This window comes from Condylura cristata, unplaced genomic scaffold, assembly GCF_000260355.1.
Source record: "Condylura cristata isolate star-nosed mole 26May11 unplaced genomic scaffold, ConCri1.0 scaffold00024, whole genome shotgun sequence".
Taxonomy (NCBI): domain Eukaryota; kingdom Metazoa; phylum Chordata; class Mammalia; order Eulipotyphla; family Talpidae; genus Condylura; species Condylura cristata.
Genome location: NW_004567125.1, coordinates 26,870,712 through 26,885,433, shown reverse-complemented (window position 1 = coordinate 26,885,433; position 14,722 = coordinate 26,870,712). Strand labels below are relative to the sequence as shown.

Below are 14,722 nucleotides of genomic sequence, written 5' to 3'. Positions count from 1 at the left end.
GCCTGTTCTGTTCCCCACTCTGTCTCTGGTGAAGCCTCTCACTGCCCCTGAGCCTCTGGCCTGTACCCCAGTTCTGTATGCACAAATAAATAAAAATAAAAAAAATAAAATAAAATAAAGATAGGGGCTTTCCCTGGTGGCACAGAGGGTTAAAGCACAGCACTAAGAAGATAAAGCCACTTCAGCATGAGTTCAGTCCCCGCCCCAGAGGTGATCCACATGGTGTGGTCGACCTCTCCCGACCCACTTGACCTCTCCTGACCGGCCCTTGCTCCCCTCAGCAGTATACTTTGTCAGTCAGCCTGTTCTGCTCCTCACTCTTCTCAGGTGAAGCCTCTCACCACCCCCGTACCTCTGGCCTGTCCCCCAGTTTTGTATGCATAAATAAATCTTTTTAAAAATTTTATATGTATACATATATGTGTGTGTGTGTGTGTATATATATAAACATATATATATGTAAATAAAAAGATAAGGCCCTCCCTAGTGGTGTAACAGGTTAAAAGCACAGCACTATGAAGCTATTGAAGCCACTAAAGCATGAGTTTGACCCCCAGCCAGGGAGGTGACCCACATGGTGTGGCAAACCTTTCCTGTCTTGCCCTCTGCTCCCCTCAGCAGTGTACTTCTTCAATTTGCCTGTTCTAATTCCCAATCTGTCTCTGGTGACTCCTCTGACCCCCACACCTCTGGTTTGTACCCCTTTCTATTGCATAAATCTTATATATATATATAGTATATAAAAAAATCTGGAGCTTATGAAGTATTCTATATTTTCTCTTTTTTGGTGAAGTATACTCATGGTAGATATACTAAGTGTGTCCATTCAGATGGTATTATTAGTTACATAATCTTACACTGGGCTCAATGGGGAAATAAAAGGCTATGTTCTTTATTTTTAGAAAATTTAGTTTTTAGAGTGGAACTTTCTTGTAACTTCTCCGAAGTTATTTTGTTTCTGGTAAAGCATTGTTTGGTTTTAATTATATACAAATGGCAACTTAGGATTTAGTTGTTTTTATTGCAAGTATTAGAAGTACAAATTGCTTTAGAATCCATTTGGCTGTGAGAACTGATAACTAAGTTGCTTTAAGAAGGGAATTTTGCTTACTATATGGAAATTATTCTCAATGAACACAAAAGGAAGAAATTGAACTGAGCGCTTTAAGGAAATATAAGTGGGAGTTAAAACTCATTAGGAATCATGATAGCTAGCATTTTCCACCTCTCTGTCTCCATTTCTAGGTCCTCCTGGACTTTTTAACTGTTTCTCTTTACACTTAATTCTTTAGGTTCTCACAGGTCTGCTTCCTCTTTGCCCCATTAGTTCCAAAATGGCAATTCTAAAATTCCATCCTCAGGCATGATGTCATTTAACTGGCCCACTCCCCACTTCTGCCCAAAGATACCCAGGGAGAGCATGGATCAGGTAGCCTCCTTTGATTATCTCCTTTTAAGGGGACCAGATCAAGCTTTCTGAGCATGATTCAACACGTTCTGCATATATATTGTAGTCATACATACATACATACACACACAACAAAATACTAAAATATTGTTTATGGTCCTGTCACTATAATCCAGATCTGAGCATTTCTATTTGTAAAGGTCTCTTCATAAGCATATGAAATTTTTAATTATCATAGAATTATTTTTATGTAATATTCTGTTGTTCTGTTCCATCAAGTAATTTGTTATAATTTACTTGTTCACAATTATAAATAGCACTCCAGTAAACTATTTTAGAGGTACAGATCTCTTTGTTCCTTTTATATTTTTTCTCAGGATAAATTTTTTAAAGATTTACTTATTTATGCTTACAGAGCTGGGGTACAGGCCCAGAGGTGTGGGGATGAGAGGATTCACCAGCGACAGAGTGGGGAACAGAACCAGCAGATATACTGAAATACACTGCTGAGGGGAGCAGCGGGTGGGTTAGGAGAGGTCTGCCATACCAAGTGGGTCACTACTCTGACTGGGGATGGACTCGTGCTGCAGTGGCTGGGGATCACTTCATAATGCTGTGCTTTAACCCATTGTGCCACCAGGGAGGGCCCTCAGGATAAATTTTTAGGAGTAGAATTAGTGGGTCCAAAAGCCTGTTTTTTATTGTTCTTGACACATAAAACTAATGTTGTCAACAGGTAAAAACAGATTTGTGGATAGGCCTTTTTAATGGACATGTGATTGTATGTTTTCTGTATTTATTTTTATTTATTTATTTTTTGGCTAGATGACAATGAGGGGAGCAGCAGTGACACTGCCCCTCTGTTCCAGATGGCAGGTGATGGGAAGGACACCGATGACATCAAAATTCCCATGCTCTTCTTATTCAGTAAAGAAGGAAGTATCATTCTAGATGCCATCCGAGATTATGAAGAGGTAGAGGTGCTCCTTTCTGATAAAGCAAAAGATCGAGGTAAGGGTAAAAAAGGTCTGTGTTTTGTATGGCTTGGCGTTGATTTTACTAGTTGATCACAGAAGGTAGTTACAAAAAATTATTTCTGGCTTGTTGGTTTCAAATGAATTATTCTTTTGGAAATAAATATTGTGGAACACTTACTTTGCTTTGTTTGCTGAGCCAGGATATTCTCGCACCAGGTAGCTGTGCTGCTGTTCACGGTAGCAGTCTTCTTGCTCACTGGAGACCCTGTAGAGACATCTGTACCCCTCCCACCCCACCTAAATGGGTAGAGTGTGTACAGGGTTGTTGGGCTCCCTAGGATGTGTGACAGTGTAGGAAACTGATTCACATCACTTGAACTTCCAAGGGGAACGGTAAAAAGCAGAAGGGGCAATCATTTGATGCTAGCCTAATCTGTGTTTTGTCTTATATTGCTTATTTCTCCTTGAGATCTTTCTGTATGTCAACGATATTTAAGAACAGTGGAGTGAATGAGTAGGCTGTATGTATGTAAGATGGAAATCGTACAAAAATTTTCTGATCTTCTTAAATTCTCCTATGTACCTGATTTTTTTTTCTGAGCCCTTTTTTAAACTCAGATCTTCTTTCCTACGTGTGTGCATATAAACACATCAAACGTAGGCAAATTATTATTCCATATGACTCTTTAATGCCTTTGCTTTTTCCCCCATTTTGTGCTACCATTGGAATTTCAGCAGCAATATTAAAAGGTAAAATGATTCCAAGCTACATTATTAATAGTAGTAAGTATCTTGCATTAATAAGCTTTAAACTATATATGTGTGTGTATATGTGTATATACCTATACACACATATACACACGTGCATATATATATAAATTTTGTGTCAGTGGGTACCGGAATAAACTCTGATTTAAACACTGATATAGTTAGATTATTTTCATGTCTAATTAGCTATCCCGTAATAACTATTCTTTACTGATCCTGTGTAATAAACCCTGTGAATTAAATATCCCACATAACAGATTAATTCACTAGTCCATGTTGATATAAGAGTCACTCTAACAAAGATGTTGTCTTAGCATGTATTACTTTTGATCACTTTATTTGAAATCTTTGTAAAAACATAAAATATTGACTGTTTTTAAAAATTATATGTGTATATTAGGGTACATTGGGTTAGGAGTCTGAGGTTATGGTAAAACATTGCTTCCCATACCAGAGAAAGGTTATGAATAAAGATAAATTCTACAGAATAAATGCAGTGCCTTGACCAGTAGTAAAAGGGCTTTGTTCAAATTGTATTTTTAAAAAGGTTTTCATAGTCTCTAAATGTATTGAGCAGTGATTCTGTTATGTGGTGATCTTTTGACACAAAAACCTTGAACTACCCCCCTCCTTTTTGTATAGCTCCTTCAAAACTGTACAACTATACTAAACAAATCAGCACCAAATTACAGTGTAATTGTTGATATTTATCCAAAGGACAGAAGTTAATGATAGTTCATTAAATCAATGATTTTATCCACTTGAGAAATTAATTCCCAAGAAGTTAATATCTGTAGCAGTTATTAACTTCCTTCTTTGTATATAGTGCATGGGCCATGGTTTCTCTTCTATAGGAATAAGTTGATGGACTTATTTAAAGTGTGGTTTACTACTCTACACTGTTGAGTCAGACTCTAAAGTCAGGGGATCAGTACCTGAAATCTTAAACAGGTTTCCAGTAACTGCACTTTGAGAAAGACTGAACAGGGCTAATAAGGCACCCCCTTTTTGTCTCAGCTGTGTGTGGGACCATGCTACCAGCAAGACTTATAAAAGTATAATTAATAATGGCGTCCTTAAAACCTGAACAGTAAAGTTTCCTCCAGATTATCTTTTCTATTCTTAATTTCTCATCCCATAAATCTTTTTTTCTTTATAAAATCATTTGTGATTGATGTTCCAAAATACTAATACAGAAAAGAATTCCTCCAAATAAGCTCTAGTTCACCTTACACCTTGACTCTGTTAAGTCCCAGCCATTAATATCTAAACAATAGAGATAGCCCTATCTATTAGTAAAAATGTTCAGGTGTTTTATTACACACTTTTCTTCAGAAATAAACGTTAGTAATCTGTCAAGTGGAGATAAACCAGTCACATTTCTGAATGTTAATAAGTTCTCCACAGTCTGTTATTGATTAGAAGTTTTAATGTCATGTCTCTATTCTGTCTTATCTTTATAAAATTTCAAGTGTTTATATATACTTAATAATAATCCAGCCTTGTGCTCACAAACAAAAAACACTGTGTTGTTGCCTTTTGACCCAGATTGAATACAGAACTGGGATACGGGCCAGAGTTGCGGGGTGGTGAAGGGAGCAGGACGGGCAGATGGCTGAAGTACACTGCTCAGGGGAGCAGTGGGCGAGACAGGAGAGGTCTGTCCATGTGGATCACCTCTGGGTCACTAAAGTGGCTGCGACGAACTTGCAGTGCTGCATCCTAGCCTGTTGTGCCACCAGAGAGGGCTCAGTTTCCTTTTCTAAATAGCATTTCTTGGGGGAAAATAATGGCATTTTAGAGTTTCCATATATTATCATGCTTGCTGTTTTCAATGTAGATATATGGAGTACTGTGTCCTGTTGGCCACTCCTATAATCGTCTTTCTGGTAGAGGCAGATAGAGAAAATGTTTCAGGAAAGAAAGGTACCTAAGGTTTGATCTGCTCAAGAGTATGATCTGGCAGTATTAATTTCCTTAAGAGTATCCCTGCACTGAACTTGATAGTATGAATCTAGAACCTAGATTGCTAAAATCTAGGAAAGGGTTGCTTAGATAGGAAGATTTACTTCTGGGGAAGAAACTGGAGTACAAGTGCAGATAGCTTCTTGGTCTGGCAAAGAGCATCTAAAATGTTCCTTTTACCAGAACTGATACTGACTTCCTTTTTCTTCTTTTTCCACTTTTGCAATTGTACATTTTCCCCCACTTTCTGGAAATGTCTTACCAATCTCTACTTCCATTATGCTTTTCCTCTGAGAACTTTCATACTTCCTATAGAATAAGCAGTTTTAATGCTACCTCTGTCTCTTACTTTCATAGATAAAATTGAAGGGTTTTTTAAAGATTTATTTATTTGTGCATACAGAACTGGGGTACAGACCAGAGGCTCAGGGGCGGCGAGAGGCTTCACCAGAGACAGAGTGGGGAACAGAACAGGCAGATCGACGAAGTACAGTGCTGAGGGGAGCAGCGGGCGGGTCAGGAGAGGTCTGCCGCGCCATGTGGTCACCTCCGGGGCAGACAGGAATCGAACTCATGCAGAAGTAGCTTTAGATTCTCAGTGCAGTGCTTTAACTCGCTGCGCCACCAGGGAGGGCCCTGAAGGGCTTTTTAATGTAGTTCTGTGATACTTGTATTGCGTATACTTGTTTACCTAGTCATCTCTGCTTTAGCTCTGCTTTTTAGTAAATGCTGGATGTGAGTGAACATCCAATCTGTCTTTTCCAAGGCTCTCATATGCTTTTATTATTACTACTAGAATTTAGTTTTCTTTTCTTTATATCTTGAAATTTTCTTCTTTTGGTTGCTGTGTTTCTGATTCACCTCCTGAATTTACTGATGTACTTGCACTGTTGTGATAGTACTCATAATTGTGTTAGTGGGCATCTTAGAATAAAGATTTGTCATAGTGTGGCAGGCACTAATTCCTTTCTTTTTGTACTTTTCCAACTGTCATACTTACTTACCTAAATACTGCTTCTCTGTTATAAATATCTGGAATATTTTTACATAATTGAATGTGTCTCTCACTCTTCTGTTTCATTCATTCACCTATTTATTACTGTTCCAAAAATGTTGCTGTTTTGAATAATAAATTTTGATCTGATAAGACAACTCATTAATTTTTTTCAGAATTTGACTTTTCTTTGATGTATATTCTTCCACTGGTAGCTTCAAAATAATTAGATCTGATCCCAAAGGAGAACAAAACACATAAAAATGCTATTTATACTTTAAATAGAAATAGGAAAAAATGGTTAAATATTTAAGACTTTCTATCCAAGAAATTTAAATTAGTAAATTTAATTAGATATTGTTAATATTTTTATGATTTTAAGAAAGATGAGTCCTGTGCCTTTGATAATAAACTCACAATAAATTCTGTTTGTAGCTTTTACTTGTATTTTCAAAAAGATAGTTAATTTTACTTCTTGGCAGTTATTGCTACTATAGAAGAAATTATTTATTGGTAGTTGCTTGTTTATCTTATTTTTACTCTCATTATCAAGTTCTTCTATTACCTTAGTATTTTTAAAAATTAAGAGTTGCTTTGAGGGGGGAGATATTCTTTATTGTGGGGGAAAAATACATAAGGATATAAAATAATGGTAGCTCAATAAAAAACATATTTTTTTAAAAGTTGCTTTGAATTTAAATATGAAACACATCTGCAGATAGGAATAGTTTCAGTTTTCCTTTTCCCAAAGATACACCTTGTTTTCTTGCCCTGTTGCACTAGTTAAGTTTCCAAAATAATAATATATGTAATATTGGGGCAATTTTTTTTACCAGAAGCATAATCTTTATTACTAGATGAAACAACCCCTCTACCTTTTCCTATGCTTCTAAATTCTAGATTAATAAAATAATTTGAATAATAGATTAATAGCATTCTGCTTAATTCTAAAAACAGCTTGAAGACTTTCTTTTGTTCTCCCTTTTACTTGGGGTAACTTAATGCAAATGAGCTCTAAGCATCCAGTTCTCTGCTTTCTCTTCCTAGGGCCCACCATGGTTTCCCTAATTGTAAAAGTAAGATGTGCTTTTCCACAACTTCAGAGACAGGATGTATGAAGACTCAGTACTTACCCTTTAAATCTCAGTTCAGGTGTCAGTTTCAGGAAGGAACTCTTCTTCCTTTCTGACGCCTGTAAGCTTTTCTAACACCATAATGCATCACAGCTAGGATTTCCCATTTCTTTTTTTTGGTTGTTGGTAAATTTGGTTTCCCCAACCAGACTGTCAGGTGACCTTGTTTCATTCCTAGCACCATGGCCAGGGCTTGCCACACGGTGGACATGCAGAGATTTACTGACTGATTGTCATGGAGGCAGAGGGCCAAGAAGGCCAGCATTTGGGCATCAGTACTGTTTAAGTACTTCTTGTAGAATCTAAGTCTTCTGGTGGTTTCATGTACACAACACATTTTAGAATGACTGCATGTCTTACAATTCATAGACCTATAAGGAAACTAAAGACATAAATAATAGTTACCTTTATGAAAACATTAATCACATGCATACCCTTAAAGTATGCAAAATCCAGAATTTTGTATTATCTGCATCTTTGTGTTCTCAGTAGGAATTTCACTTTTCATCAGAGCATTATCTTAAAATACAGCCAATGCATGTGCTGATTAAATTTTAATTTATATTTAGTGTGTTCCAGTGTGAGGGCTTCCCAGAATTGAGAAATTTAATCAACTTTAGATATGTATAAATGCAAATTTATGTGCATTTAATAGTATTACTGTCTAGTACATTTTTTAGGCATTTACTAATACCCATTCAAGGCAGTCATCTCAATTATTATAGTCATCCTTTTCAGTTTAGAAGACTATTTATTTTCTAATATTGCCATATCACAAAGTGAATATACAGATTTTGTACTGTACTACTTTTCTATAAGGCAGGTTATTTTACTCTTCTTTGTCAGTGTTTACTGTTTGCACTAACTTGATTTTCTAACTCTATTGCAAAAGCTAGTATGCATTTGAAAATGTGATAGTGTACTTTTTGTTGGGGCAAGAAGCATGAAGTTTGTGTGTTTCTTTACACAGATCCTGAAATGGACAATGAAGAACAATCAGCCTCTGAAAATGATTCCCAGAATCAGAGTGCTGAGCAGATCACACCAAGTTCTCAGGAGGTTGATTTGGTTGATTTGGTTGATCAAGTTGATCAGGAGTCACCTGAGGAAAGTTCTCTAAACTCTCATCCAGAATCATCCTCCCCAACAGAAACAGATAATGCTGCAAGTGGTCCTCCTTCTGAACAGAATTCTAATCCCACAGAAAACCTTGAGACTACAAATCTTGATGGTGAATGTACAGATTTAGATAACCAACTTCAAGAACAATCAGAAACTGAGGAGGATTCCAATCCTAATGCTAGCTGGGGTAAAAAAGTCCAGCCTATAGACTCCATATTAGCAGACTGGAATGAAGATATAGAAGCATTTGAAATGATGGATAAGGATGAACTATGACTTGTTAAAGAATCTGCTGGTAGGTATTTAAAAAGAAAGGTAAACTGTGGTTATTAGACACCCTAGTACTAAGCAGGCTCTCTAATGGGAGGCTTTAAATATGATGAGGAGTAACCACGTTCTGACTGGGATAGTGATCAGATATAGAACTTGCTGCATTAGAAGTGACATTATTTAAAAGTGTCCTATCAAAAATGGAAAGTCACAATTCCCCCCTCAAATGACAGCATTGCACCACCTTGCAGGACCTCAGGTTAGAGACTTACTGGGCATTCCTAAGAACCAAATTTGTGCAGTCTCTGGATAGGTGAAAAACAGTGATTAATGAGGTGAGGAATAGGAATTTGTAGAGCTCTCTAATTAAAGGAAGCTGGGCTTTCATATGGGGGCATTCTGGTGACGCTGCCTTCAGAGAAATACTCAAGTGACCTAAGTGGTTATGAAGCACTTCATGGCGAAGACAGTCTTTGCTCATCACTTTTCACTTGCTTCATTGTGTAACAAATGATCATGATGACTTGACCCTCTTACCAGTGTCCTTTTCATTTAAACCAAAGGTGAAGTCATTGTATGTTTTCAGTGAATTTTCTGCATAAAGATTAATCATTGGAATCAGGTAAAAAGGTTATACAGTTTATTGTGGAAATTGGTCACTGAATACTTTTCAGAAATGAGGCAAGAAAGAAGCTATTGTTGCAATACAAACTTCCCCATTGGACCTGCCTTAGGGAAGCTGTGACTATTCTGAAATGGAACTTAATATTGTATCCTTATAGGGTAAATTACAAGTCTTATCCAATTCTTTTCTCTTAGAAGTGATTAGCCATCAGCCTTACTCCATCCCATGTTTAGTATGCAGTTTGAGCCACAAGGCCCCTACCACCAATAGCTGAATTCCTTTTGTTCCATTTTTCTATCTTAGGAGCTGTGATAAAACTGTGGTAGTGATCTAACAATCCTGGATGACTACTATTTTTTTCCTCCTACTACTATTTTTTTTTAATTGCACCTGCGGAGTCTGCCACATTTTCTGTTGAATCATGTTTTTTTTTTTAGGTTTGCTTTAAAAAAAAAAAAAAAAACTCCTGATAGGAACCTGAAATTTAGTTTATGGTAACCCATGTGAAGAATTTATACAATAACAACTAATAAATAGCCATATAATTTAATGATGAAAATTTTCCCATTTATATGGCTGTCTGATGCTGCCACAAAGAGTTTTAAAAACTTTATTGATATCTGTACACAGCCCTGTAGTTGAAATGATGTCTCTGTACTGATTTTATTTATTTTTTTTAAACTTACTGGAATCAGTTCTAAAGGAATATTTGTGAGGTTTAATTTCCTTTCTCTTTACCATCACATTATATAATAACCTCCTAAAACACAGTTTTGAGGTACTGATGAACTGTATATGGAATTATTAATGAACAGCATTGCTGTGTTGTAGTTATGTATATTCATGTACAGTATGTCTTAGATCCCAGGTAAACATATTCTTTTGTATAAGGGGATAAATAGCTGCTTTCAGAAATTCCAGCTAAACTTAATTGAATCAGTGAGTAATAAGTCTAATAGAAAATTATTTGGGGTGGGGGGTTGGGGGGGAAGGTTAGTATGCAAGATCTTTATTGGCCCTTAATTAAACCTGACACAAAAGTGGATATTTTTATTCTCTCTGCATGTGAAATTTGGTATAAGAAGATAGAATTATAATAATACAGTATACGGAAAGGATAGACATAGTGCTTTGTTCATCTTAATTACAAAGCTGCCAAAATAGCTAAAGCTTCATTACTTGACTTGCCTTGATTTATAGGACTGGGGCTTGGAGAAAAGGAGCAGATGTTCCTTTAAGACTTTGATTACAGAAGCCTTACATACCTTGATTTGATTTTGTATTTTAGCTTAGAGCCATTGTTGTCTACCGTTCTCAAAACAATTTTGTTTTTTTTGGGCGAAGAGCTCTTGTAACTTACAAGGAAAAGCCTTCTTACTGCCGCTCTCCCTGCTTTTAACCACGAGGGGGAGTTGTTGCCATTCGTTGAGGTCTAACAGGAAATTGTTCACTTGTTTAGAAAAGTGAATCTTCAAAAAAATTAACAAACTATATTTAACACCCAGAACGAATTATACTTGATTTTTCTCCAGTTAAGAATAGAAGGTGTAATAGTCAGCTTCAAAACTTAACTCGTAGTTAACTCTGCATTCTTATTCAATATACTGCCATGAAGTTGTTTTTTGGTTCATTAAAAATATGTAACAGCATTAGCGGGTTTTTTTTCCATATTTTGTTTTAAAATACTTTATAGACATTTTATTTACTTCCTGATAATTCAGGGGATTCTGTGAGACCCTGAATTTTAGAAACATCTGGTCTACCTCAGTTCAATGTTGACTGCATAGAAATAGAGTTGAAGTGATCACCACAGCCATAAAATTGTTTGACAGAGGATTTATACAATGTTTACAAACCTGGAATCAAGTAAGAATTTTATTGAAAGTTAAGTTAGATATCAGAACAAGTATTTAATTCAGGTATTTTCAAGTTTTAAAAAAAATTGTTTACCTACTAAAAATAGCTATAGTTTTTTCTGTCTATCAAAGTCCATTGACATGATATACCATAATTTGCAATACTTCTCCCATAAAGTTTTAAGAAGGAATTGTAATTTAAAATACATTTGGGATGGGACATTTTTTGGAAATGTTTTTGGTTGTTGTTTTTGTGTTTGTGTTTACCTGTTGACTTCCAACAAGAACATAATTGCTTCAGAACAAATTTTTTGGCATTATATCTTTCCTTTTCTCTTCACAGTGTTAGAGTAAAATGAAAAATTTGCACTCTGATTTTAATTTGCCTAATTACTGAGATTTTTTAAAATTATCATCACACAGCCCTTTTGATAGTAAAATCAACATTTGTTCTCTAACCAGACCCCATGCCAAATTCATCATAAACAAAGCTCTGCATAAGTAATTCAAATAGTGCTTATAATTTTAGGGGGGAGTGGGAATTTAGTAAATATTCCAACTGGTCGTTTTATGCACAAGGCTTCAGTCAGAACATAGAAAAAAAACATTCTGTGAATGAAATATTGTATGTTAAGATTTTATAAAAGACATTTTTAAAAGCCCAATTTACAGCCGTATATTTTCTTATGATGTAATTTATGAAAAAGATGTCTGTACTAACAGGTGCTGTAACACTACTGTTGGATTTTATTGTTTGGTGATAAATGTATGCAATATTTCTAAGGGAAACTATGTACTGTGATGTAAAAGTGTGGGCAAAATGTATATAATCCTTGTATATAATTGTGTATTTGATTATAATTACTGATTGTAAAGATTTAATAAAATATGTAAATATTCTGGTCTGGTCTTCATTTGAGTTTTTTAGCATCATTGTGCATATTAGTACTTTGATACATATTTTGAAATTTTTTTTTAACACTCTATCTTCTCTTTAAATGCATTTTAAAATGAGAGTGTGGCACAAGGAGTTAAGTCTCAGCACTATGAAACTGTTGGCAGCCACAGCAGCATGAGTTCAATTCCCAGCCAGGGAACTGACCCACATGGCACAGCAGACCTATCCCACCCACTGCTCCCCTCAGCAGTGTGTTTCAGTCCATCTGCCTATTCTACTCCCCACTCTGTCTATGATGCACCTGTGGCCTACACCCCTGTTCTTGTATGCAAAAATAAATCTTAACAACAACAATTAAGGGAGTGAATTTGGGGGGACATTTTAAGCTTTAGAAACACAAACATACATTGAACAGTTCCAACTCAGCTAGTACCAGGAGGAAGCCTGAGTAAGTTTAGAGTAATACACAGGGTCAATGTTGGTAATTTTTTTTTTTTAATTGGGGTAACTGGTTTACAGCATTATTTTTGCTTTACAACTACCCCTTCTGGTGTCATTACCACAACACACTTTCTACCTAAGTACCCATAGCCCACCACCGTAGTCATCTGCTCTCAGCCTACTTGGTTCTCACCCCTCCCCCTTCCCCTCTGGTAGCCTGGCTTCTACAGTCGCCTTTCTAGGGTTCTTTTAGTTTGTCTTTTTATCTGACCCTTTGGTTTCTCTGTCGCACATGTAAGAGATACCATCCAGTATTTGACTTTCTCCTTTTAACTAACTTTTCAGCATAACCCATCCCTGTTGTTGCAAATGGCAATAATTTATCTTTTTAAATGGCTTGAGTAGTATTCCATTGTGTATATATACCACATCTTGATCCACTCATTTATTTTGGGTACTAAGATTGCATTACTCCTTGAATATTGTACATAGTGCTGCTGTGAACCTAGAAGTGAATATTTCCCTTCAAATAAGTTTTTGTATTCAATGGGATAAGCCAGGGAAGTTGATCCCTTAAACTTTTTTAAGATTCTTTATGCACACAAGATCTGGGGTACAGGCCAGAGGTGTGGCAGGTGAGAGGCTTCACCAGAGACAGAATGGGGAGCAGAACAGGCAGATCTACTGAAATAACATGCTGAGGGGAGCAGCGGGCAGGTCAGGAGAGGTCTGCTGAATTTCGTGAGTCAGCTTCCTGGCCAGGGATCAAACAGGTGCTGCAGTGGCTGGAGATAGCTTGATAGCACTGAGACTATAACCCTGTGCACCAAGGAGGCGGCACATTCTCATTTGTCTCAAGGTATTTTAAGCTTTGATTTCCTCATTAACCCAATGGCCTTTGTTCTTGAGTGTTGTTCAGTCTCCACAGATTAGAACTTTAGCACTGCTTGCTTTTTTTTTTTTTCCTGCTTACATTTTGAGGTCAATTTCAAGTTTGCTACATTATGGTCAGAGAAGGTGTTTGGCATGATTTTGATCTTCATGAGTTTGTCAATTACCTTTTAATCCAATATGAGTTCAATCCTGCAGAATCTCCCATGTACATTCAAGAAAATATATTCAGCTTTTTTTGAGGGGAGGGGGGTGCAGACCTCTAAATATCAAACACGTGGTCTAATTCTTTCTTTTCCTTATTTATTTCTGTCTGGTTGATTTGCCAGTTGGAGGTGTGGTATTGATGTCTCCAGTCACTAATGTGTTTTCCCATTGCCTATTTTGAGTAATAGCAATTGCTTTATATATTTTGATGCTCCTTCATTTAGTGAGTATGTTTTGATGAGTGTTATACCTTCCTGATAAGTTTCCTTAATCTTTATATTGTACCCCTCCCTGTCTTGTTACTTTTTTGACTGGAAATCTTTTATCTGATTAAAACGTTTTCCCCTTCTTTTGTGCCCCATTCATTTGTAGGCTTGTTTTCCAATCCTTTACTCTGAGTCTGTGTTTATCTTTGGAACTCAGGTGTGATTTCTGGAGACATTTATAGTGATTGTTAATATGGGAAAGTGCTACTATAATTTTGTTCTTAATTTTGTGGTTCTATTTCCTTGTTCAGGTCTTTGTGAATGTTCTCTTTGATCTAGATATGAGAGTTCTTTCAACATTCTTGCAGAGGGGGACTAGTATTTGCAAACTCCTTCAGCTTCTGTTTGTCTGAGAAGGCCTTTATTTCTCCTTCATATCTGGAGAAGTACCCTACAGTATAGAGTGCTCTTGCTTGTCAGTTTTACCTGTAATTATTTTGATCACATCACGTCATTCTTCCCTTGTCCACAGAGTTTCTTCTCCGTTCAATGTGAGCCTGATCAGGGTTTCTTTACAGGTTATCTGCTTCCCCTCAGCCAGCTTCAATATTCTTTGTCCTGAATTCTTTAAGTATCACTAATGTGTGTTTTGATGTAGGTCTCATTATGCTTCAGTATAACCTGCTGTTCTTTTAGCTTCACAAATTGGTATATTTAATTTCCTCTCCAGTATTGGGAAGTTTTCCTAAATTATTTCTTTAAATAAGTCTTCTGTTCCCTTTCCTTCTTTCTTCCCTCTCTGAGACATACATTATTCTTGCATAGACTTTCCTCACATAGTCAGTTAATTCTCAAAGTGTTTTTCCAGATTTTTTTTCTTTTGTATCTCTTCTTCCAACTGGACGCTCTTTTCCTTGGACTGTTCATCTGCTTTAGTCTACTATTTTATTTATGCTCTTAA

General features: G+C 36.3%; 1 protein-coding gene across 9 annotated transcripts in view; it reads left to right on the top strand.

The window, feature by feature from the left end:
• EDEM3 (ER degradation enhancer, mannosidase alpha-like 3) overlaps positions 1-12,017 on the top strand; it is a 64,179-nt gene extending 52,162 nt beyond the window's left edge. For 3 of the 9 annotated variants that reach the window (XM_012729227.1, XM_004688567.2, XM_012729226.1), the window contains 3 exons: positions 2,234-2,419; positions 3,121-3,168; positions 8,216-12,017. In XM_012729227.1, coding sequence (XP_012584681.1) covers positions 2,234-2,419; positions 3,121-3,168; positions 8,216-8,643 — 662 coding nt within the window. In that variant the 3' untranslated portion in view covers positions 8,644-12,017. The remainder of the gene's footprint in view (positions 1-2,233; positions 2,420-3,120; positions 3,169-8,215) is intronic. The other 6 variants (XM_012729228.1, XM_012729224.1, XM_004688566.2 and 3 more) reach the window with 4 other exon arrangements.
• The last annotated feature ends 2,705 nt before the right edge of the window (positions 12,018-14,722 follow it).